The 26,684-nt window shown below is 40.4% G+C and overlaps 1 protein-coding gene across 1 annotated transcript in view; it reads left to right on the top strand.

Moving 5' to 3' along the window:
- LOC131956514 (uncharacterized) overlaps positions 1–25,437 on the top strand; it is a 41,305-nt gene extending 15,868 nt beyond the window's left edge. The window contains exons 2-20 of the mRNA XM_059321000.1: positions 1,066–1,668; positions 2,321–2,392; positions 2,558–2,683; positions 2,820–2,891; positions 3,166–3,274; positions 3,621–3,778; positions 3,893–4,063; positions 4,511–4,772; positions 5,163–5,408; positions 6,971–7,054; positions 7,229–7,301; positions 11,290–13,992; positions 18,572–18,645; positions 18,946–19,079; positions 19,699–19,867; positions 20,140–20,232; positions 20,631–20,863; positions 21,637–22,816; positions 23,289–25,437. Of these exons, the coding sequence (XP_059176983.1) occupies positions 1,576–1,668; positions 2,321–2,392; positions 2,558–2,683; positions 2,820–2,891; positions 3,166–3,274; positions 3,621–3,778; positions 3,893–4,063; positions 4,511–4,772; positions 5,163–5,408; positions 6,971–7,054; positions 7,229–7,301; positions 11,290–13,992; positions 18,572–18,645; positions 18,946–19,079; positions 19,699–19,867; positions 20,140–20,232; positions 20,631–20,863; positions 21,637–22,816; positions 23,289–24,907 (7,671 nt within the window). The 5' untranslated portion in view covers positions 1,066–1,575 and the 3' untranslated portion in view covers positions 24,908–25,437. The remainder of the gene's footprint in view (positions 1–1,065; positions 1,669–2,320; positions 2,393–2,557; positions 2,684–2,819; positions 2,892–3,165; positions 3,275–3,620; positions 3,779–3,892; positions 4,064–4,510; positions 4,773–5,162; positions 5,409–6,970; positions 7,055–7,228; positions 7,302–11,289; positions 13,993–18,571; positions 18,646–18,945; positions 19,080–19,698; positions 19,868–20,139; positions 20,233–20,630; positions 20,864–21,636; positions 22,817–23,288) is intronic.
- The last annotated feature ends 1,247 nt before the right edge of the window (positions 25,438–26,684 follow it).

Below are 26,684 nucleotides of genomic sequence, written 5' to 3'. Positions count from 1 at the left end.
CAAGCTACCTGTAACAACAACCATACAAGCTACCTGTAACAACAACAACCATACAAGCTACCTGTAACAACAACAACCATACAAGCTACCTGTAACAACAACAACAACCATGTAAGCTACCTGTAACAACAACAACCATACAATCTACCTGTAACAACAACAACCATACAAGCTACATGTAACAACAACCATGCAAGCTACCTGTAACAACAACAACCATACAATCTACCTGTAACAACAACAACCATACAAGCTACCTGTAACAACAACAACCATACAAGCTACCTGTAACAACAACAACAACCATATAAGCTACCTGTAACAACAACAACCATACAATCTACCTGTAACAACAACAACCATACAAGCTACATGTAACAACAACCATGCAAGCTACCTGTAACAACAACAACCATACAAGCTACCTGTGACAACAACAACCATACAAGCTACCTGTAACAACAACAACCATACAAGCTACATGTAACAAAAACCATGCAAGCTACCTGTAACAACAACAACCATACAAACTACCTGTGACAACAACAACAACCATACAATCTACCTGTGACAACAACAACCATACAATCTACCTGTAACAACAACAACCATACAAGCTACATGTAACAACAACCATGCAAGCTACCTGTAACAACAACAACCATACAAGCTACCTGTGACAACAACAACCATACAAGCTACCTGTAACAACAACAACCATACAAGCTACATGTAACAACAACCATGCAAGCTACCTGTAACAACAACAACCATACAAACTACCTGTGACAACAACAACAACCATACAAGCTACCTGTAACAACAACAACCATACAAGCTACCTGTAACAACAACAACCATACAATCTACCTGTAACAACAACAACCATGCAAGCTACCTGTAACAACAACAACCATACAAGCTACCTGTGACAACAACAACCATACAATCTACCTGTAACAACAACAACCATACAAGCTACCTGTAACAACAACAAACATACAAGCTACCTGTAACAACAATAATACATTCTATTTGCAATAACAATACCATTTTTACTTCCAGGTAACCCACAATCAGCTGAGGTCACGGACTGGGTTTGTTTACCTGTGGATATATCAGACTGTTTGCACCAAATTCAAACTTAGTCATCTATCTTATCTTGGTGTGGGGGCCGCATTTTTCTTTAATCAACAGATTAAATTACATTGTATCTGTATCCACCCCACATCCCCCTGTTTGTAGGCACATACAACCCCTATTCCATTTCCATATACCCCAGCTCTGTGTCCCTACACCTCAGATCTCATTGACTATTAACGTTGAAGCCCACATTATCCATACACCTCCCCCCCCCACACCCCAATTTAGACTTGTCCATGTGCCACTGTAATATGTAAGCTCAGTGTTCTATGTGACAAGAAAAAAACCTACATATGACAAGGAGTCGTAACAAAAACTGATTAGTCAGAAGCATTCTGGCTTTTAAAGACATTGGGCTGTGAATCAAAACTTGGTGTGACAAAATGAACAAAAGATTTATCTCTGGACACTGGTGCTGACACACCTACCATCATGAAGGGCACCCTAGCAGGAGGGGAGGAGGGGCAGGATAACACCGCAGGAACTGTATTCATTCGTATTGCTGTACCAGAACTTAAAGTACAGGTTAGTTTCAAGTTTTTTTTACATGCAGAAAAATGCAGTTAGTCATGGGCAGTAGAGTTTATTCAGTGGTGTCACTAGGTTGGGTGTCACCTGGTGTAATAATGGAGGGTGTCACCTGGTGTAATAATGGAGGGTGTCACCCCCACCCACAGTCTTCAACAGTTATGAAATTTTGATTTTTTTTTCAACCCTCTCCCCTTCTATTTTATTATTTTAACTGAATAAAACATTGTTTTAACAGTAAATTTTATCATTTTTTATATTTGATGTCACCCCCAAAATAAAATGGTGTCACATGGTGAAGACCACACCCTCCATCTGGTGAGGTTACTGAGTTTATTTGTATTTTGATCTGGGAAAAACTATCTTGCTGGACTGGGAAGTTAAGCACCATTTAGAACTCTCAAATCCATAGGACAGGCTGAGTTGTCTGCCTGTTACTGTGGCCATGTTAACCTAATTTAATCCTTGACCAGCCAGCTTTAGGATACTCTAGGGGTTTGATGAGACTAGTATAGAAACCCAAAACTTTTTGACCACCCCATCTAAATATATTGTGGAATGTTATTGAAAATTGTGCTGTCTTTTTACTTTTAGACTTCCACAGGCTACTAAGATCAAATGAGCAATGTAAGATTTTTTTTCTCTTCAGAAATGTTTGCAGTTTCAGCTAGAACATACAGTGTGGCAAGCAAAACAGAGGGTTCTTACAGCATTTGCTAAGGTAATACTTCTAATATTTATCATTATCAATTTACTGCTAAAAACATCTAAACTTGGAACCCACATACAACAAAATGCAGGTTTTATTTTCTGTATAAGCTAATGGCATTGTCCATCTGCTTCTGTCCACTCATGTAATTACAATAACTTTGACTGACCCCCACAGGACTTGAAAGACCCTTTGAATTATGGGATGTACATGCCTCCAGTCAATGGCAAAGCTGGGAAGTTTATGGAAGAAGAGCGTCTGCTCAGTGAATATCCAATCCAAGGCCCAATAGGCTTTTTAGAGGTTTGTGTTTTATCATTTCTGAAATAAATATTGACAGATGCTTGTTGTGAGTTTTGTATTAAATTTTCATATGAAAATTGAGTGAAGTTAAATTGTTACAATATAATAAATCATCTGAAATTGCTTATTTTTTTAGTTCAAATATAAGAGACGTGTGTACAAACTGATGCAGATCAATGAGAGAAAACTGAAACAAATTCACTCTAAAGTAAGTTCTGTGTGAGATGAATGTAGCCTCATATTCATCTGTCTCAGATGAATATAACTTCAGGTTCACCTGTGTCAATTGAGAGTAGCCTCATGTTCCTAAGGGTTAGAGAATATAGATTCATGTTCATCTGATGATATCTAAAAGTTTCCTAGACAATAAGCTGTAGTGTTCTGTGTTCTCAGTCCAGGCTACATGTTGTGTCAATTTAGCTTGTAATGAATCTAAAAGTTATTTTGTTCAAGCAATGATCTCTGTTGTCTTCTGTCCTCAGTCCAAGCTGAAATTGTTTCTGGACCTTGTAAGAGCAGGCAACACTGAGAAAATCAACAAGATGACCCTCAAGGGCCTTGACCCAAATTTTCATGATCAAGACAATGGGGGTAAAAATATCTTTTTTTTTGTTTATAATAAAATTTTAGGTAAATATTCTTGGTTCTTGCGTGTTAGAGCAGAACCACAATGTGCTATCTGTTTTAAATATGCCAAAAATCAAATAATTACTTCAAAACTTCTAGCTCCAAGTAGTGGCTATGTTGTATTATATACATTTGGAATGGAAGAAAGGGGGGTGACTATGAGTTATTGGAACTTAATGCCATTAAATGACACCAGACTTATAGATGCCAGAGTATCCCAAAGTGTCAAAGACAAGGACTCAACCAAATTCACTTTGTTCTAAAAATATTTTTTATATTATTATTATAAAGGCTGTTTTTCTTTTTATAGAAACTCCATTAACCATAGCAGTGACCCTTGGTAAGTCTAAGTGCCGTGAGGTGATAATAGCGTTAGTGAGTGGCGGTTCTCATCTTGACTTCAGAAACAAACAAGGCCTAACTGCTCTCCATCGTGCAGCCATTGTTGGGAACACAGAAGCCATAAGGGTTGGTTAAACTTAATTCACACTTCGTGTTTTTATGTTGGTCTTTGAATTACAGTTGATGAAAACTGTAAGTAAAATCAGAATGGAGATCTCAATTGTTGTATTGTGTTGACAGACTATGCTTGATCTGGGCGCATCACCAGACAGCAAAGACTCCCATGAGCTGACTCCGTTGTATTACAGCGTGTCAAATGATGACATGGTTCAAGACTGCACTTTCATGCTCCTGCAGGAGAGGGCACGTGTTGGGATTTGTGATGAGCATGGCTGGTATGAAATACACCAGGTAAATTGGGCTTTTTTTTTTGGGTGTACTTCATTATATGTTTGATAAGATAGTACTGGTAAATGAAACTCTAAGTAAATAGCCCTGTCAGTTTGTTAGCAGACAGACGATATTTGTCTACTAAACTACTAGATCTACCATTATTGTTGTTTTAAAAAGCTCTTATGATTTTGCTTCACTAGAACAATACGTCTTACTCCATTGTGTTTTGTTTATAAACCATTATGCTCTTCTATATCCACCAAGGCATCATAATAAAAAAATGGATAGTGATATTTTTCACCATCATTAAACATTTTAATTTCACTAAGTGCAATGTTTAGGCAAATATAACTCTAAGGCCTTGTTGAGAACTTGTTAAAAACTGTAATAAGGAACAGTCTAGTTCTGGGGAAACAGTTTATTACCCTATACGTAGTTTGTAAATTTTACTTTTCTCTACTGCAGGCATGTAAACATGGTCGCGTGCAACATTTGGAACACCTCTTGTTCTATGGTGCAGAAATGGATGTTAGAAATTCCTGCGGCAACACACCTCTGCACATCTGTGCACTGAATAATCAAGAAACGTGTGCGCGGGTGCTACTGTTCCGAGGCGCTGACCCAACACTTGTTAACTACAGCCATCAGACAGCTGACCAAGTGGCAGCCATGGCTGGGAACACGGCTATAGCTGAGATGATTCAATCCCACAATCCTGATGATGTTGGTCAGTATTGCTAGATGAAGAAAAACAAAATTTTAATCTTTAAAAAAATCAGATTGATTTTGTTGAGGCATTTTTCTTGTTGCTTTGGTATTTGTAAGAATTACATCAGGTTTCATCAATGCAATTACTTATGCTGTGTTTATGCTATAATGGCGACCCTTAGCTATGACCCTAACCTGATTCTAGCTCTTGCCCTGACATAATAATCTTAACCATATTCCTGACTCTAACCTAATCCTGAATATATTCTGAAACTAGCCATGCATTTGACCAAAACAAATGAGCAAAAAAACTAGAAAACAACCTGAGTGTAAATATTGTACCAACTTGTTAGCATTTTATAAGAACCATTACTTGGAGCGTATGTTGATTTTATCTTTCACTTCTCAGTTCCATTTAGAGAGATACCACAGTATAGCAACCGGCGTAAAGGGGGCTCAATGACTCCTTCAATACGAGCCTTGTTACGAACACGTAGTGATCCAAGGATAAATTTTGCTGGCCTGGAGGATATGATGTCTCCCTCGTCTTCTTCCTCACCCATTGGGGGTATGTCCAGGCGCTACAATGGAGGAGGATTTAGAATGATGGACTCAGACTCTGCCTGCTCATTAAGTGTCTCCAGTGCTGGATCAAGTAGGTCTTAGCAGCAATTTTTTTACTGCTAGCTCTTGCCTCTGAGCAGCAATTTTTTACTGCTAGCTCTTGCCTCTGAGCAGCAATTTTTTACTGCTAGCTCTTGCCTCTGAGCAGCAATTTTTTACTGCTAGCTCTTGCCTCTGAGCAGCAATTTTTTACTGCTAGCTCTTGCCTCTGAGCAGCAATTTTTTTACTGCTAGCTCTTGCCTCTGAGTAGCAATTTTTTACTGCTAGCTCTTGCCTCTGAGCAGCAATTTTTTTACTGCTAGCTCTTGCCTCTGAGCAGCAATTTTTTACTGCTAGCTCTTGCCTCTGAGCAGCAATTTTTTACTGCTAGCTCTTGCCTCTGAGCAGCAATTTTTTACTGCTAGCTCTTGCCTCTGAGCAGCAATTTTTTTACTGCTAGCTCTTGCCTCTGAGTAGCAATTTTTACTGCTAGCTCTTGCTTTTTTTCAAGTTTTCATAATTACTGAAATCATATTTTGCTTTAATTTATTATTCAAAAGCATTGTCACTTTCGTGTAATTGTTTTTATTAATTCTTTTGGGGGCTCTGTTTTGAGAGATGTCTGGCAAAATTTATATATATATATATATATATATATATATATATATATATATATATATATATATATATATATATATATATATATATATATATATATATATATATATATAAATTAATAATTCACTTAATTGATTCACAAAAATCAAACATGTGTCACATTTTTACATCAGGATAACTTAGCTTGTGACACTGAAATATTTACATCAACATGGGATCGTTTGTCATTTATAGTATATATATCAACCAGTTATAAGCGGGTGATAATATGTAGTGTATGAGTCTATAACTAATTAATTTAGATCACAACATATGGAATTATTCACTACTCTTCTGTTGTGTTCCCTTTTAGCATTGAAATTGTGAAAAAAGCAAGGCCAAAAGAGAACAATTGATTTATTACCATCATCATGCAAGCATAAGATGAATTAGATTCACCTTGTGACAGAGCAAACATATACATTCCGAAAATGTAATAAATTACAATATTGAATCAAACGGGTCTAAATTTCACATCATTTTCTTTCTTTAAAATAAAAAGACAGCCATGCAGGTGAAAACCAGTCCTCGTTCAATTATCTCCTATTACATGTAACTGTTCACAGATAGGAAAAACTAATTGACTGGTGAATTAGTTAAGCTTAGCTTTTATAACAATACATTTATTAAAAAAAAATCATATACTGTTTTAAAATTCAGAGCATAAGGTTTGAAAAATAAATTCACAATTAGTTAATGAGAATCATATAAGTACATAGTATCATCAAATTCTGTTAAATATATAAACAGATTACTACATAATATCAAATTTGGTAAATCAGAATCAAATAACTACATTATATCAAAGCTTGTAAATGAGAATCAAGTAACTACTTAAGCCTGGTATCAAAATTTGTAATGAGAATCAAATTATTACACAATAACATGAAAAAACATCTAACATGCCAACAGTCACCATGGAATGAATAACCAAAACAAATGTTGCTCTATTTTAGTCTCAGGCATAACAGATGACGGCAGGAATATGGCTGGGGAGAAAGGCTATAGTGGACAATTCTCTCAGGGAAATGTTCGAAGAGGTCAGTTGCATTTAATACACTTTTTAAATCGCTTGATATGCTGTGCTTTTGCTTTTAAGAACATTTAAATTATGAATATTGAAATGACCCAGGGAGGGTTTTTTAAGCTTTTTAATGAAAGGTTTGAATTGGAACCAGAATATTTTTATTTTATTTTAAAAATATTTTTTCCAGCTGGATCCATGGGGGATGTAACAAGGGAGAGCAACCAAAGAAATACATTAGCCACTCTAATGCAAGCAGACAGGTAAGATTTGTCTTCCCTTACTTGACGCCATTAACACGAACCAACAGTGCTAATGGATTACATCTGATTCTGTCCTGGCATGTCAAACTATTAGACTGTCCTGACATAAGTTAATTCAGTTTATTCAAGATTATATCAACTTTGACATTCTAAAACATTAGACTATTATGTCACCCCTTTCAAACCTAAATATATTAGGCTGATCTGTCTCTGACAAGTTAAAAAAAGTTACACTTGAGTATTTTTTGTTTGAAATCTGTCAAGCCCATTATTTCTGTCTGTCCTGAAGGAATCTTGCATTTAGTTTGATTTTTACTCCCTTTGACAAAAATATGTTCATACAGGGAACATGGTTATAGGCTCAGTGGCATAGACAGGTGGGGTGAGGGGGAGGCTTTAGAATCCCCACCTCCCATGGCCCCACAAAATGACAGCTGTCACTGGTTAACTTAAGCTGTTAGCAAAGGCATTTTTGTGTTGCTCTCAATACAAATAATTTTTCATATTTGAATGTCATAAAACATTTTTTTTTGTATTTAAAATTTTCAATCTTTAAGTTTTTTGTTTATTACCTAAATATATGAAAATACATAAACTTAAACATTTGTGTATATATATATAGGCTTATGCAGGGGCGTAGCGAGGGGGGGGGGGGCGGGGGTGCGGACCGCACCGGGTGACACCATTTAGGGGGGTGACACCAAGGCAAAAAATAGCAAAATATATAGAGAAAAACTTGAGGGGGATGGGTGCAAATCGAAAACTTGAGGAGGGGGGTGCAAATCGAAAGTTTGAGGGGGGGGGTGCAAATTGAAAACTTGAAAGTTTGTCCCCGGGAAGGGTCGCAACGCCTCTGGGGGGGGGGGGGGGTGACACCATTAAGTGCCGCACCGGGTGACACCCGACCTCGCTACGCCACTGGGCCTATGTGTGGGCCTATATAGTAGGCTACAAAAAAATGGCACAACTTTCTCAATGATGAAATCAGGTCACTTCTAAAGGTTTGATGACAATCTATTTTTATTTACAAAATAATATAAATTAGTTGTTCATGTAAATATTTTAAACTCAGAGACGTAGCGAGGGGGGCTGGGGGTGCGGACCGCACCGGGTGACACCATTTAGGGGGGGGGGGTGACACCAAGGCAAAAAATAGCAAAATATATAGAGAAAAACTTGAGGGGGATGGGTGCAAATCGAAAATTTGAGGGGGGGGGTGCAAATCGAAAATTTTAAGTTTGTCCCCGGGAAGGGTTGCTACGCCACTAGGGGATTGACACCATTAAGTGCCGCACCAGGTTACACCCGACCTCGCTACGCCACTGTTTAAACTAACTATGGTTAATTAAAGTATAAAAATATTGCCATTAGTGTGATATCCTCTGTATTTTCTGGTGACCTCTTTTGTTTTTAATTATCAAAGTGTCTTAAAATTGTGTAAAATTGTGTATAGATCAATGTTTTAAAGGAATTGTTGGTAATGTTCTGTACCTAGTTTAATTTCTTAATTATTCTTATGGTTAATTAAAACTGACGTACACACTTAAGTCAAGACACACGCACACACTAAAACGTCACACACATGCCCACAAACTTTACGCCCCATTCATTCACTGTGTGACAAAACTCGTCATATAAAGTCAACTTTTTCCGAGGAAAAAAAGTGTGGAGGAAGTTAACTAGGGGAGCCGAATATAATTGTGCATTCCGTGGTTGAAATCAGCGCCTTCACTGAGCGTGTTTGGCCCAAGCCGTGTTTGTTTTGACGTTTGTCAACATATCTGTGTGCGGGCAGTCCGGCCTCTGTGGGATGCTGTTTGTTAGCGGTCGTTGAAGGCGACACACTTTGTGGCCAGTTGTTGAGGGCGACACACCTGTCTTGGCCAGTCGACGACACACTTGCCTTTGACCGTCGTTAAAGGCGACACACTTTCGTTGGCCAGTCGTTGAAGATGACACAATCGTTGGCCAGTTGCTGAAGGCGACACACTTTTGTTGGCCAGTCATTGAAGGTGACACACTTAGGTTGGCCAATCGTTGAAGGTGACACACTTAGGTTGGCCAATCGTAAAAGGCGACACACTTGCCTTGGCCAGTCGTTGAAGGCGACACACTTGCCTTTGCTAGTCAACGACACATTTGTGTTGGCCAGTCGTTGGAGGCAACACGATTGCCTTGACCAGTAGTTGAAGGCGACACACTTTGTGGCCAGTTGTTGAGACGACACACCTGTCTTGGCCAGTTGTTGAAAGCGACACACTTTCGTTGACCAGTCGTTAAAGATGACACTCAATCGTTGGTTAGTCGTTGAAGGCGACGCATCTGTCTTAGCCAGTTGTTGAAGGCGACACTTTCGTTGGCCATTCGTTGAAGATGACACTCAATCCTTGACCAGTCGACGACACATTTGTGTTTGTCAGTCGTTGAAGGCGACACAGGGCCTACACTTTGTTTCAAATCCACTTCTCATCATGTTAAAAACTCTCACACTAAAGTCGAACGGCGCATTTCTCAATATCTACGCCAGTACCATGTATGTTATCGTCCAGAACCTCCAACAATTGAAGCATGTTGTCAGTTGCTGCTTTTATAATTCCACTAATAGCTATCATTTAAGTAATAATAGCCCGTAAAACGTACACATCGTTTGTAAGTCTAACTAATTTTTCTAGAATTTTTAACTTGCCGTAAAAGCCAAATTTAATCCATTCGTTGCACCTAGTTTATGGGCGTAGGTGTATCTGGTTTTACATACACACACGTACATGTAGTATATGGTATATAGCCTCTCTCTCTCTTTATATATATATATATATATATATATATATATATATATATATATATATATATATATATATATAAAACCCCCATCCCCAATACGCTCTGTATTGTACACAACCATTTTGTAAAATGACTTTTATTCAGTTTTCATTACTAAGCTAATCAATTAGCAACCATGACCAATAGAAAAAAAAACATGTTTAATCTGGTCTTGTGATATAACCATCTTGCCTGAGTGGACACGGTTCGATTATATTTCCTCTCAAGTCACGAGACCTATAAGCTCGTGTGAGCGAGGGGATGGATTGATCGGTCCGAAAAATCAAACCCGTGTAGACATCTGGCGATGTTGACTATTATGTTAGTCTAGGTTTGGGTTTAGAGAAGCGGACACATTGCTCAGTACGCGTCTAGTGACAGATTGCTGCGATGTGATTGTGGATTGTTGTGTCTATTTTACTTTCTGACTTGTTGTTACTAAAGGGTTAACCTCCGAAATTGTAGCGATTTTCTTGTGAAAGATCATCAGGCAATTTGTGTGTGTGTAACATTATCATGAAATTTTCTTGGGAAATTTTCCTGTCACCGAAGTCTAGCTTTTTATTGGTGAAAAAAAGATCGTTTTCCTTGTAATAAACCTATAAATGTTCATGTACACATCACTGGTCCATAAAGTGATACGTAACATTTACCTGCTATCTTTAGATGTGCCAACATTGTGATATAACATCTACCTGTGATATTAGCCATTTGATATATTCAGCAGTTTGTAGCGACACATGTTCATTACGTACTCAATGTGATCCATTGAATTCCCTAATGTTACAAGAATTTACCTTAATGCAACATTAGTTACCGCGAATTACATTTAGACTATCAATACTTTTTTCTATCAATATTCTAGAAGATTGTAAATAGTATTAGATACATTTGAAGTTTTTTTTTACACCCAAATAAATTGTGCGTGACACAACTTGGAATGTAATCAATATCTGTAAGACAAGGTGTTACCATCCAATGACGTGGATGTTCAAGATGTCTGTGTGCATGTATGTGTGTTGTCATGTTGCCGGACTAGACACATTCGGCCATTGAATCTGCGGAATGACGCGGGATCGTGTTCGTATATCGAGACGTGTGTATAGGGCATATCTGAGACACGGACTACGCAGTCTTCGGTATGAAATATGAGCGGCCCGTTTCACAGGGTACGTAAATCACACAGCATAAAGAAACCAGACACCGCTCCGCTGCGTGTGGGTCAAGGTCGATTCAGATTCATGGAAGACTCACAGCATTCAGCGCACCACCCTCACATGCAGGTTCTGAGCCGGTCAGCATCTACTCGACTTCAGGAAGGTCAGGCCCGCGGCCGACCACAGATCCGGCTGGAGAATGGTCTGGACTTGGCTGAGCGCAGTCGAAGCCAGACGGCCCATCGCTCCAATAGCGACGCCTTCTTTCTCGAAAGTTCCAGGCCTGTGCTCATCCGTCAGAGTAATCTCCCTTCCTCGTCCGGTCTAAATTTAGCACCGCCGTTACGCAGGAGCAGTTCCGTGGAGTTTGGACGAGTCAAAGAGTGGCTGCGTCGAAATGATTTCAGTCAGGGGTTGGATGGTGGTGTTGACACCGGAAGTAGCTCTTCAGGAAGGACATCTAAGGTCCATAGCAGGAACAAGAACGTCCCTCCTCCTGCTCCGCCTCCCCCACCCCCTCCTACTGTGCACATCAAACGAGAGAAGCTCAAAGACGCAGACCCCGTCAGGCTGGTTAGTGAAACAAAAAAGGAGGAATTCTCGGGTGGGAAATCTTTTCTGGAGGAGTTAAAAACAAAGTTAAAGGCCAGGGAAGTCGGTGACGTCAGCAGTAGAGGTCATGCGGTGCCTACAACAGCCGACCTTCGAACTTTGCCGTCGAATCACAGCATGAATCATGTTCTACACTCGAGTGACTCAATAAGTGATCCAAAGAATGTAACAGGTGATCCGTACCATTTAAATGGTGGTACAAACACTAAGGATGACACGGACAGTATTCAAGTGATCACGGGTAACATTAAAGGTTTTAGAGGGACAGTTGAAGGTGATGCGGACAATAAAATTGGTGATACAGACACTACAAAACACGATACGGTCCATATCAAGGGTGACGCCGATAAGGGAGCGGGTGACACAGTGCAGATAAGAGGTGACTGGGTCGAGCGTACCACGGACAAGGTCCAGGGGAAAACGGACCCTGGTCACGTGACAGTCCCCACCAACAGCCAGCCCGCGGTGGGGGGTGAATCGGAACGTCACGGGATCGGTGACAAACATGCCCGTGTACATGCCGACCCTACCACGGGGGCCGACACTGGTGGACGGGCCATACGTGAATGTTTAGTCGAGCGTGGAGGGCAGGACCTCAATCAGCTGCCATTCTCCCCGCCCGTCGGGCTGATTACACCGGGGGAACAATTGGCTCATCAAAACATACCGCCACTTGCCGGCGACACAGGTGAAAGGGGCGACACACACGCGAGGTATGTGGTCACATTAACACACGCGGCGGCGGACAGGGCCGTGTCCCGTGGTGATAGTCGGCGCGTTCCTTGCACAGGCGGTTGTGATTGTGACCAGCGCTGTTCCAACTCGGGATATTCGCAGGGGAGTTTGTGTTTACAGGAGCCCAGTCAGGTAGAGCAAGAAGTAAGTCAAGTGAAGCCAGATTTAAGTCAAGTGAAGCCAGATTTAAGTCAAGTGAAGCCAGATTTAAGTCAAGTGAAGCCAGATTTAAGTCAAGTGAAGCCAGATTTAAGTCAAGTGAAGCCAGATTTAAGTCAAGTGAAGCCAGATTTAAGTCAAGTGAAACCAGATTTAAGTCAAGTGAACCAAGAATCAACTGAATTTGATGAAGAAAAACAAAACGAGGATAATGCTGATGTGACCAATCACGGTAAGTCTTCAAAGGATTATGTTCGTTTCGCGGATTTGGACGATTCCAGTAGCTCATCTTCTGATTCGGATTATCGAACTTACCGTTCGCCGTCTTTAAGTTATATATTTTCTCACGATGCCAGCCTGCGTACAAGAGCGAACCGGGCTTTGACGGGGAGTCATCAGAACCTCGCCTCTCCGCCTAAGTTTCAGAGCTCTAGAAAAAATCGTGCCGGGACCCGTTCGGCACCCAGCAGTTCTAGACAAAGCCACCAGCCATCGGGCGTGCGCAGGTTGTTGTCTGGTCTCTTCCCCGGCGAGATCTCCAGCACCAGCTATGAGATCACGGAGACGAGATTCGTCAACGCCCAGGCGGGCGTGACGTCATTGAATGGACCAAGTGACCAGACCACAAATTCCAGCACCATGCTCAGCAGCCACAACCATGACCACGAGATTCTCCCTCCCTCTGCTGCCTCCAAGAACAGCAGAAAGGGCAGCAATCCTTACGCCGCCCCCGGCTCCCTGTCGAGGTCGCGGTCCTTGTTCTCGAGCACCCCGTCGCTCTTCTCCAGGTCCACGCCGGAGGAAAAGTTTTGGAAGAAGGAGATGAAGAGGCAAAAAGAGGAGAACAAGCGTTTAGAGGAGGAGAGAAAAAAACGAGAGAAGGAGGAGAAACGGCAGGAGAAGAAGAAACTGAAAACGCTGAAAAAGTCTGGCACCCTGCCGTCACGTGACTGGCGGCCACCGGAAGCGCTGAGGATGAGGGCGGTGCCGATTGATTACCAGGACGATCCCCGTATCCCGCCCCCTCACCAGCCTCCGCCGCCCCCGCCCCAGGGACACTATGCCACCCCTGTGGTCAACCTGAAGGGGGGCTACACCCTGTACGCCCCAGACATGGTGAGGGTCGAGCAGGTGTACGGCACCACCACCCGACGCCCTCACCCCAACAGCGCCCAATACGCTTCTCCTTATGGATACATCCAGAACAGGTTAGTTCTACTTTATACCTCGTCGTATTTGCTATGGTATGGCGTCACATTCTTTGAAGCTGTAAATGGCCTTTTTATGCTATACACCAAACAGGTTTTTTATTGAATCTAACGGTATTTGTATATAGACTTAACCGTGTTTGCTTTTGTATACTTTTGCAAAAATTCCTACAGTATTTTTTTCTGTACCATTTCGAGTATTCAATTTTAAGACCAGCCACAAGGCTATTTCTACCACATCAACTTTTGATCTACTTTGTAATGTTTTGGCCATAGCCCCCACTTATGTGATAGTTCAATAATTTATAGCTCCAATTTATAGACATATTTTGTCCACTTTTATGACGTTGTGACCATCTTATCCACGTTGATGACAAGTTTTGGCCAGTGTGTCTACTTTTATGCCATATTTCAGTCATCTTGTCTAATTTAATACCATGTTTCAACCATCTTGTTCTCTTAAATGACATGTTGTAGCCAATTTGTCTACCTGAATGACATGTTTTAGACATCTTGTCTTCTTTAATGCCATATTTTAGCTATTTTGTCCACTGTAATACCATGTTTTAGTCATCTTGTCCACTAAAATGCCATGTTTAGCCATCTTGTAATGCCATGTTTTGGCCATCTTGTAAAGCCATGTTTTGGCCACTTTGTCTACTATAATACCATGTTTTAGCCATCTTGTCCACTAAAATGCCATGTTTAGCCATCTTGTAATGCCATGTTTTGGCCATTTTGTCTACTATAATACCATGTTTTAGCCATCTTGTCCACTAAAATGCCATGTTTAGCCATCTTGTAATGCCATGTTTTGGCCATTTTGTCTACTATAATACCATGTTTTAGCCATCTCGCCCACTACAATACCATGTTTTGGCCATCTTGTAACGCCATGTTTTGGCGATCTTGTCTACTATAATACCATGTTTTAGCCATCTCGCCCTCCTCTGTCGTTATTTCGCCACTTTATTTACAATTGTTTTCCTCCTAGTCCACTAGACTACCCCACCGAATTGTTCTACTTTGCATTATGTGTTGGCCCACAATACCCTCCCCCCTATCTGTTGTAGTTAATCTACTGCGTCGAATCCAGTGTGACGGTGACACCGTGTTTGTCTGCTGGGCCATTTGTGCTGGTGTGTTGGGGCATGTGTACAATAGGCGACCCCTCCCATTGTCGTCACTGTGTTGTATGTGCTCGGCGTCACAATGTGTCGTAATTTTAGCCCCGTCTTCAACCGGGGCTGGGTCTGTTTTAATCCGATCTCTGTCAATGTTAGCCAGCAGTAAAAAAAATAAATAAATAGAACGACGTCCTTTGACGCTGGTCTATTCTGATAGTCAATGCTGCAGGTGGTGGACTGGAAGGTTTGTGTCAATACTCCAACACCACGGGCATTGTTTCATGTCTTTCACTGCTGTATTGTGATGCTGTCTGGTAGACTACAATGTAGGTTTACACGTCGGTTGTGGTGATGACTTGGTAGACAACAATGTAGGTTTACACGTCGGTTGTAGTGCTGACTTGGTAGACAACAATGTAGGTTTACACGTCGGTTGTGGTGATGACTTGGTAGACAACAATGTAGGTTTAGCCTACATACATATCGCTGTATCGTCCAATGCGACAATGGGTTGACGCTTGTAGGTCATTCGGTCAAGCACTGGCGTTACACTATCTTTAACATGGAGTAGTAGGTTCTACCTGGGGGAGGAGAGGGGGGGTTGACAAGGGAAGCTAACAACGAGGGGGGGGGGGGGAGAGAAAAAGAGGTGACAGGCAAAGGTAAATCAATCTCCGGTAAAGGTCACACTGCTGACAAGGGGGACAATCTCAAGCGAAAATCTCACAGGAATATCACAGCATAAAAGTGTGTTTGTTGGGGGGGGGGGGGGGTAAAACTCGGACATAAAGACATTATTTAAAATACTCTCATAAACCACATTCGTAGTAAAACAATAGGTCTTATTAATATTTTTGTCACGGTCCATATCATCATTATCAAATTTGGCTTGTAATTCATAGACATTCTCTGGCCGTAGATAAAACAGTGTTCCCGGCGCTGTTTAGTCCAGACTTGCTAAAAATCCTGGCAGTGAATGTATTTGGAAGCCAAATCTGGGCCTAAGTGATCGTGTTGTTGGCATTTTAATTTACAACCCTTTGGGAGCCCCGCGTTCCCTCACGGATTGTGACCCACGCCTTTGAATGTAATTTACATAAATTATAGACTATCTATAGGCCTATGTAGCTACCAAAGAAAGAAAAAACAATTCACCCTGAACCCCAAAAACCACGCCCTTGATATTATCTGCTGAATAATATTTTTGTTGACTTTAAATTTATTTTTTATAAATAAACGACTATTAAACGAATTAATTATCAAGGAAAAATTATGCATGCCAATAGCCACAAGTCTGATGAACACTTTATGGTACAGACTTTGAGTTGTTTGTATTAGACTATTTAAACTTTTTTAAAAGCATGATGATTTTAGTATTTTTAGACTCTCTAGATCTATAGATCTACTAGGCCTAGATCTAGAAGCTGAAACAATGGGTTTTTTAAATCACATAAAACGGTTTAAAGCCCAGGATACAAATGGGTTTATCGTGTGTGTTATCTTATCCACGATTAAACTACTATGTTCAATAATCAATGACTCTGGCTATAGGCTCTACCAAATTATCAACGTGTTGAAATTTAAACATTTGCATTTAACAAAAAACAACACAGGCAATTTATTTTTTGTATGTTTATTTCTTCCCGTTTGGGAAGGACCGTGTCAAAGGCAAAGGTGAAGGTTGGGTGAAAATTAGGGGCAGGGAATGATGTGACAATGGCCCTGAAAGATATTGATGGGCAGAGAGTTACCTTCCTTGTATTGTTGTTTATACCCGCGGGGAACGACCAATGTTTACAGTAGCACTGACTCATATCAAGATAAAACCGTATCTACACTTTGTAAACGTTTGATTGATGTGGCGTAAAAAGCAGAGAACAAGATTTTAAGAAAGTTACAGGAATAACTGTCGGTACATAGGTTTTAAACTGTCAGCTAGGAGCTACCAAATGACAGGCAGATTTAACTTCTGCTACTGGCGGTAGCCCGGGCTCGCCAATGAATGACAGTTTGAGTTGTGCGTTTGAGTTTGCTAACAAAGAAATGACAAGTAGAATCTAGTAAAATGCCAGGTAGTTGGCTATGCGATGCTTGAATATTTTTTGTGGAATTACCATAAATCAGATTTAAACATCTTACTTCCTTATTTAATTATTTAGTTTTAAGGCTTAAGGCCATATGCTATGTTTTTTTCTATTTTTTACAGTTTAAGATCTAAAGCCTTTTGAATACTTTTATCATATTTGGCATATAAAAGTAAGTTTTAAACAGCAAAAAAAAAGGTCGAAAACAAGTTTGGTTGTCATGGAAACCCAAAAAACCTCCGCCATTTTGAATTTTTTGATACTTTTAAAAATACTGAGGCTTTTTTATTTATGCACCTATAGCAATCAAATTTAAACTGCTTATATTTCAGTATATATTAAAACTTTTGTCACGACAACTTTTTGAAATAATTACTAGTAAGAATTTTACAAGGTCTAAAAAATCGTACCCTTTTTAGTATTCAAAAGTTTCAAAGTGTGCATATTAATTACCAAATACTTTTTTTCTATGAAAGCAATCACAATTCTGTCGTGACAAAAGTTGTATTTTCGTATCAAGAACATTTACTGAAAATATGGTTGGAATTGTTTAATAAATAAAAAAGTAGTAGGCTTTTTAGTGTTAAAAACCTGCGAACTGAGAAAAACAGCCAAAAGTAACGAAAACTAGGTCAGGAAAGTACTATATCTGTGTAAACTGTAAAGCCGATTGTAAGCTTTAGGTGTTTCCGAGATGTAGGAAATTAACTTTATTAAATACATGAGAAATCCAGCTTTCCAATGATGTTAAATACAATATAATGACGGATATAAAACTTTTCATAGAGAGCTTGTAAGATTGGGAAAAATTGATTATTTTTTAATTAATAGGGTCATAAAAATCGTAATTCAAACACATAAAATATTTTTTAGCGCAATTTCCATTCTGGAGAATTGCGTTTATTAACCCGTCATTTCTGGATGTATGAATGGATGGATGGATGGATGGATGTGTGTCCGCAGCTTTAAGTCGTATCTCCTCCTCAACGAAGCAATATCGATGACTAGTTCCAAAAGCAATTATGTTAAGCAAGTTACGAGGATGAACATAGGCCTACTGCCTTCTACTTTACTGACATTGTAGTATTAACCTACAGTCCAACACTTGTGTCGACTCTTAACTTCATTCTGACCCCCGAAACATTGTGTCAGCAGACAATTGATTCTTATTAGACCTCCAGTCATAAATAAGTATGCCACAGACTATTGACTCTTAATCAGACAAATGAGTAGACCATGTTTCCACATGAACATTTCTTAGTTGTTAAACTTGGTTGAGACTAGAGACTTTATTTGTTGGAATTATCAAGCACTGAAAAAAAAGTCTTGCTGCTGCTGATTAAAAAAAATGTTTTTACAATTTTTCAGAGATCAACATCCAAGGGTTGTACTCCTGCACCGCAGTGCTGAGGGCTATGGATTTGTTTTACGTGGAGCCAAATGTAAGTTACACTGCTGAGGCTTTTGCTGGGAAATTTAAATCAAATTATAAATAGCCTCATGCACTGAAACTCATACAATTGAAGATGACAGAGAATAAGCCATTTTACAATTGTACAAAACAACTGAAATGCTATAAAAATAGAAGAATTTAAAAAGTATTTTACAAAAACAAAGTTGTTTACAAATACATATTAGTTATTTTTAAAAAACATGTAATAACATAATTTTACTAACTTGGCATAGTTTTGAACATAGCACCCCAGAGTAAATTAAATGAACTTAATTTATTTTTATTGCAGCCAAAATCCCAACAGGGGGATTTAATAACTTTACCCCAACAACAGAGTACCCTGCCCTTCAGTATCTGGACAGTGTTGATGCTGGATCACAGGCTGACAGGGCAGGTCTTAAGGCTGGGGACTTTATACTGGAGGTAAGGCCATTATTAAATCATAGGTTAACAGGGCAGGTCTTAAGGCTGGGGGCTTTATACTGGAGGTAAGGCCATTATTAAATCATAGGTTAAAAGGGCAGGTCTTAAGGCTGGGGGCTTTATACTGGAGGTAAGGCCATTATTTAATCATAGGTTAACAGGGCAGGTCTTAAGGCTGGGGGCTTTATACTGGAGGTAAGGCCATTATTAAATCATAGGTTAACAGGGCAGGTCTTAAGGCTGGGGACTTTATACTGGAGGTATGGCCATTATTAAATCATAGGTGTGACAATTAGGACTCTATTGGGGTGTGGTAATTAGTTTTTTAAATGGAGGTGTGGAAATAAATTTTGTGTGGCATAATGTTTTTTATGTGTAATAACTAGTTCTCTATGGAGGTGTAGGAATTAGTTTATTTTGAAATTATAGTTCTCTACTGTAAATATAGTTATCGTTTCTCTGATAAGGGCATAACAATATTAAAATGATGAGTTCTCTTTTAGTTATTCATAGATTAGACTATTGTTTTCTTGAGACAACCCCCTGTTCACTACAGTTAGTTAAAAAAAAATGTAAAATAATTTTTACTAAAATTCAACTGTCCTTCTCTGATGAACAGATCAATGGTGAAAATGTGGTGCGAGCCTCCCACGAGCATGTGGTACACCTCATCAGGTCGTCCAGTGATGTGCTCACCCTCAAGGTGGTCACTGTTGTACACGGTGACCGCAACGACTGGCTGATGCATGCTGATGGGGCCATGACATTGCCAGCCAGAAAAAAACAAGGTAGGAGGCACAGACTGCATCAGCTAGTGGTTTAGAATGAGATTAGAGCTTTTCATGTATTTAAATGTTATATGATAAGCTGTCAGAAACATTACAGAGTTCATAAACATTTTGATCAACTTAATCAGAGCCTACAATTGAGAAATAATTTTGGTTGTAAAGAATTGTGCTTCTTCTCCTTAATTATAATTGAAAATTGTCTTTAAAAAAGAGGATTGCCTGAAAGGTTTAAAGATAATTTAGCTTTTATATCAAGTTTCTGTTTATTTCAGCTGCTCCCCTCCCACCTGAGAGAGACCCACACACATCCCTGTCTTACAGCAAAGCTAGTTCCAAGTCAATGACAGAAGGGCTGGCAGAGATTGGTGAGTGGTACTTTAGGAATACCATGTTTAGTTACCTAGTTTATTATGGTCCAATCTAATACCTAATCTAGTTACCTAGTATTACGGAAATTGTGTTTGAATAGTAGTGATTGCTCACTTGAGTAATGTTATTTAATCCCTTTAAACTCTCTCTATATATTATACCCTAAAAAGTCTGGGAAAGAAAAGGTCGTATGGTATTTATTTCTAGCGAAACAATTCCTCTTGTGCATTTAGATAAACTCTGCTGTTTCATTTATCATATTATCATTTAGCATATTTTAAGGCAAGCTGTTTGAAGTAGAAATATTGACAGTGACTATAGAGTTTAATAAAAATCATACTTAGTATTTTATCAGTGTGAACACATGCTTGAATGAAACCACTCCATCTGACAGAGAAACTGGATGCGGCCATAGCAGAATTTGATGGTCAAGAATCACTCCGACGTCATTCACTGCATGGGTCAGATGATCCAAAGATTGCCTCTATTAGAGGTTCTCACACAGTCAAGCGTGTCTCTGTGGTGGACTACCAGAGTCTCATCTCAGGGGAGCCGCCTGGTGCTAAAGACCACATGAGCCCAGCAGAGGCCAGGATTAAGAAATACCACAAAAAGACTCCTTCACAGGTTGGTGTTTTCAATTTGGCTCTGATAATCTAACATTAGCATGGTACACTAGAAAACTTGTAACTGGATTATGTTTAATAAAATATACTGGCTTCAATAAAGTCATTGGTGTCAGCATGGTAGGGTCAGTTACATCATTGTTACTAAACATAAAAGTCCCTAGTTCAAACCCTCGATAGTTGGGGACATCAACAACCCATCTAGGAGTGAAAACTCTAAAATCAAACCAGTGCCTTGTTCTTAGATGGACAAAGTTGACGTATAATACTTTATTGTTTTGGAGGAAATCCTATCCAAGATAACAATTAAGAACAAAGAAGTAATTTTTAATAAGACACTTTAGAAAGTTATTTTTGTCTACTGTATGATAATTATTGTATGTCTTCTCTATTAATTGATGTCTTTGAAATGATAATTAGTATGTGTGTCTTTACCATAATAATTAGTATGTGTGTCTTTAAACTTTAACATGATAATTAGTATGTGTCTTAAATATGATACTTATTTTGCGTGTTGTGACAATGACATATTGTGTTTGTTTACTATATTAATTACTTTGTTTCTTCACAAATATGCTGTTTTTATATTTGTGTCTATTTTTGTTTAAAATCTTGTCTTGTGTACATAGTCTTGTTAATATCTTGTAGATGTTGGTCAAGTGGCTATCATTATTATTGGTTGTTTTTTTACACTAGTTATTACTAGCTCTGCACACAGCAGAAATGTAAAATGTCGTATTTTGCTAATCCTATTTTTTCGTTTTGAATGTGTAGAGCATGGAACGTTCAAAGAGCACACCAGACATCATAGCTGCAGTAGAGCAGCAGGACAACGGCTACAGGTCCATCATACAGACTGGAAACAACCTGGGGGGTAAAATGTCAGGCACCTGGACAAAAAGCCGACCTCCACCCCCAGCCCCGCATGCTGCAGCTTATTCTGGAACCTTGCAGGCAGTGCCTGCCAACAGGGACATCTACACTGGTGTTGTGGCAGGAAGTGGGATCTATGGCAGGGGAAGTAACCCATCCACGCCTGAGATGGGTAGATCAACCATTCATCCAAGCACTCCAGAATTTGTCAGAATCAACACTGGCAGCAAGAGCAGTAATTACGCCAGTGTCCAGCAAGATATTGCCAAGAAGGCGGAGTCGCCTTACGAGTCGAGCTTCAGGCCTGGGATCAATGCCAAGCTTGTTGATGTCCAGGTACAACAGGTTCTCAATGACGGCCTGAAAGCAAAGAGAAGCAGTTCAAACCCAAATCTGGACAAAAGCATATCTTTTGCTGATGAGCGGGTGATGGAGAATGCCCAGAAGTTCATTGAGAAACACCCCACAGCCACGCTGCTTGTCACAGCTGACATTCACCCAGCTGAGCCAGAAGGGAAGCCTAACATTATTTATGAACCTGAGCCTGATTACGATGACAGCGGGGACGAGAAGCCGAGTAAATTCAACACCAGCATTGCTTCTGCCATTGCGAACTTGAAGTCTCCAACCGTCAGCGATACCCACACCACCACAAACGTTGTCCGTCAGAACCACTCAGCCGTGACTGTCATATCCATCAGCAGCGATGCCAACAGAGGGGGTCATAAGGTGACCCCTACCAGCTCCCCAGCCTTGGCTGCTTCGAGGAGGTCCCCAGCCACATCTGCCCCATCCAGTGCTAACAGCTCCAGGAGATCATCCATCCAGTCCAACAGTGCACCTCCACCACCACCCCCACCTCCTGGCCCACCCCCACCTCCAGCTCCCCCTATACCCCTGGTTCTGGGAACCTCCCCCACAGGGAGTGTCAACTCCACCCTGGGGCGGCGTACGCAAGTTGTGGACCCGCCAGCCGGGGGCCGTGTGTCAACTGAAGATATCCTTGCTGCTGTAGCTGAGAGAAAATCTCGCCTTGAAACTGAGGGGCCCAGGTTGTCTGAAGTAAAGCCTGTCCCAGCAAGTAAGTACATTTTTTAAATTCTTCTGTTAACTCAGTTTTTAAACCATTTCCTGTCTATTTTGGATATTGACTTAGAAAAACATTCAATTAACATTTATAATCACAGATTTCTGTACATTGGTTTTAATAGAATATATTTAATAAGCCAGAAATAGATATTATTACTATCTTGTAGATGTTAAATGCTGATCATCTCTTGGCTCCTTAGCTTGAGCCTATAGAAAGCCTTAAGATTTGCCTACTGTCATAAATAGGAAGTCCAAGTGTTAGCTGTTCATCTCTATATTTAACAACAGCTATTCTATTTATCTTGTAGACTATCTTGTTAACCATCAGTAAAATTGTATACTTGGCTTTTTTTTTAAATTTTAACCAATATTCCAACCAAAACTATGTTCTTTTTTTTGGTCATTTTATTATTATTTTTTTTAAATTGCAACCAAAATCATTAATTTAGTAAATTTTGTTGCAGACAAATCAACCCATGAGCTAAACCAGGAAGCTCTCAAGGCGGCCGTAGCCAAACGGAAGTCTCGCATTGAACAAAGCCAGGACAAATCCGTGGTTGATGAGATCGAGGCTCGTCTGAACCGCAACAAGAAACTACAAGCTGCCAAATTTCTGGGCAGCGACACAAAAAGAGACGGGACTGACGGTGCAGCTCCACCTGCTGCTGCTGTAGATCCCTCTCCAGCTCCCCCTCCAGCTGCCCTTGTTAAAATTGAGACTCAGCCAAAACCTAAAGAGATAACTCACCGCACTGAGCCCAGCCACCCTGCAGTCAAGCCAGAACCTGAAGGTGGGATCCTAGACTTCAGGGCCCGCCTCAAGCCAGTCGCAGTTTCATCCAATGTCACCCAGCCAAAAGCATCAACAATAACAGTGGCACCTGTCGCTGACACTAAGGCTTCAACAATAGCAGTGACGTCTGTGGCTGACAATAAAGCTTCAGCAGTAACAGCAACAGCTGTCAATGACACCAAGCCACAGGTTTCTAAAGTCAACATCAGTACTATTGTCACTAAAGCCTACAGAGCACCTGGGCCACCCCCAGCACCAGGGCCACCCCCTACAACTGGGCCCCCACCTTCAGCTGCTCCAGTAACCAGCCCAGTGGTCCCCACACAAGGAAACACGCCAGCTGATTACATTGCGCTGGCAGAAAAGGCCAGACAGGAGTATTTAAAGAAGAAAGCATCAGGCGGGCTTCAAACCCACATAGAGAAGAAAGGACCAGTTGAGATCACACCAGGCAAGAAGCAGACGCCAACATCTCCAACTGCAACTGTTGTTGCCCTGACCTCCAGCAAGAGCCAGCTGACCAAGAAAGATGAGAGCTCCCTGCCCAACAAAAATGTCACCAATGGTAAAACTAACGTGTCTGTCATTGGTGTCACAGAGGACCACTCTCACACAGAGAACAACGGCACCATGAGGAAAACAAAAAACAACGGGAATATCTCTCCACCCCCTGGCTTGATCCCGCCTCCTCAGCTCAACATTGAGTCTATGGTGGCCCCCCCGCCTCCTGGGTTTGGGGATTTTGACCAGAAGGGAACCAAAAGTGTCATAGTTGACATCATCCCCCCACCTGTCACTTTTGGCAGTCGTGAGCATGAAGGTCAAGACGACACTGTCAGTTTTGTCTCTTCCATCTCCTCTCTCAGCACCCTCTCCAGTGAACAAGGAGAAGACCACCATCAAAATATTGAAGATCTGATCGCACCCCCACCCCCTCCTCCACTTGATTTTGATGATTTGGGAGACCAGGATGCTTTTATCCCTCCCCCGCCCCAGTTTCTTGAAATAGATTCCAATGGGAATGAGAGCCAGAGTTTGGACAAGAACTCAAAACCTTTTGCCACCAAATCTGTCACGGCCTGGTCATGTTTGGATGTTTTGGACTGGCTGGACAGCCTGGGTCTGCCGCAGTACAGGGTCAGTTTTGCCAAGGCTTGTGTGGATGGGACCAAACTTGTAGACATGGGCAGGAATGAATTCATTAACTTAGGCGTTACCCAGGTTGGGCATCGCATGAGTTTGGAACGATCTGTTAAAAAACTTAATTTGGCTTGTTCGACCAATTTATAAATCAACATACTTAAAGACCTTTTGACAATGATTATGTGATTGAATCATACCCATCAACTGTTTATGTTGCACCACGTACAGGTGAGCATCTTGTGATCCTACTGACAGTGTTAAAACATTGTATTCAAGAAAATTGTGGTTTATTTATTTCTCTTTGTTTTCAAAACTCCAAAAATGGGCAGTTGTCAGGGTTTGAGGCAACTGTGTCCCTCTGTGCTGTCACCAGCCTATGCACAACAGAGCTGAACAAACTTAACTTCAAACACACTCTACTGTTTGTCTACATGTACACTGGCAGACATGGCATACTGTCTGTTTAAAAAAGTGTTGGTCAACCAACATGTTATACTGTTTGTTTTAAAAAAAAATTATGCTTTAAAATTGTAAATATACATTTTCTGGGTGTACATTTGTCCACTTTTAACCCTTTTAGGTTTGTATTTACCTCATGCAATTTAAGCTCTGAGATATTTGTCTTTACACGTGGTAAACTGTAGTAATACTGACCTCAGGAGAATGATTAAGAGACACTGACTCAGTAGCGTACGCAGGGGGGGAGCAGGGGGAGCGGCCGCTCCCCCTCGGGTCATTTTCAGCAAAGTGGCGCCTTTTTGGAAACTTTTTAAACTCAAAGTTTTAAACAATGATATTTGTTAAAACAAATATTTTTGGTCGAAACATCTATGTAAATCACAAGATTTCTTTTCATGCAGCAATTAAGCATTATTGTACTAGTCTAGTAGTGTCTACGTTTACAACACGTATTAACAGCTGCATCAGTTTGCCATTCTAAAAATAACCATTACGATGCATTGCAATGCTTAGAAAATCTCTACGATAGTACCACTTGGCAAGAGGGGTGTTAAGTTTAAGGCAACTGTATAATGTATTTGCTTACGAATAATTGAATCAGAAAATGTTATACATAAAACTTCACACATAATTACTTTATACATACAGTTTGAATCGTGTGATTAATTTTTTTTAAATTACAATACAGAAAATACAACTGATGTGGCACCTCTATTTAAATTTACTTATGAGCAAACTGCGTAGTGGTGGGGAAATTTTGACAAGGTCAACAACGTCATAGGGGACGTGGTCGAGTCGGTAAAGCTCATGGTTGCTAAACCGAAAAGTCTCGAGTTCGAACCCTCGGGCAGATAAGGCTCGTTAGCTGGGGACAGACACTCTTCTAGGAGAGACAACTCCAAAATTAAACAACTGCTGCCTTGTAGTTTGTTCTTGGTTGGACAAAGGCTATGGAAGCAAATCCAAAAAGAAAAGCAGGCTGAAATCGGAGTCAATGGCCTCAATGGCGCATAACCAGTTGACACGTAACGCTTAATTGTGTTGGTGGCGTGGTCGAGTCGGCAAAAAAGCTCATGGTTGATAAATTCGAACAAAGTCTCGAGTTCAAAACCCACTGGCAGATAAATCTCGATCCCCTTCATTACTAATAATTAAGAACGAAGAAGAAGAAGAAGAGAACAACATCATCACGATGAAGTAGTAGTATTCTTACAGTTTGGGCGATAGTGATTACGATTACAAATTATATGAAACAGTTACAACCCCCCCTCCCCCATGGACCCCTCTGTAAAAAAAAATATTGTCATAATACCACTGCTACTTATTTAAATCTATTTCTGTAATATATATTTCTGTAATATATATCTGTGTAATATATATGTATGTTTAGAACAGTCATCTAAAAACTGACGCTATGTTCACTCTGAGTTGGTTATCTAACCCCCCCCCCCCCACACACACACAC

Source organism: Physella acuta, unplaced genomic scaffold (genome assembly GCF_028476545.2).
Source record: "Physella acuta isolate Inbredline_101_S28 unplaced genomic scaffold, ASM2847654v3 ptg001157l, whole genome shotgun sequence".
Lineage (NCBI taxonomy): Eukaryota > Metazoa > Mollusca > Gastropoda > Physidae > Physella > Physella acuta.
The sequence above is the reverse complement of the archived record's forward strand: the minus strand, read 5'-3'. Positions and strand labels throughout refer to the sequence as shown.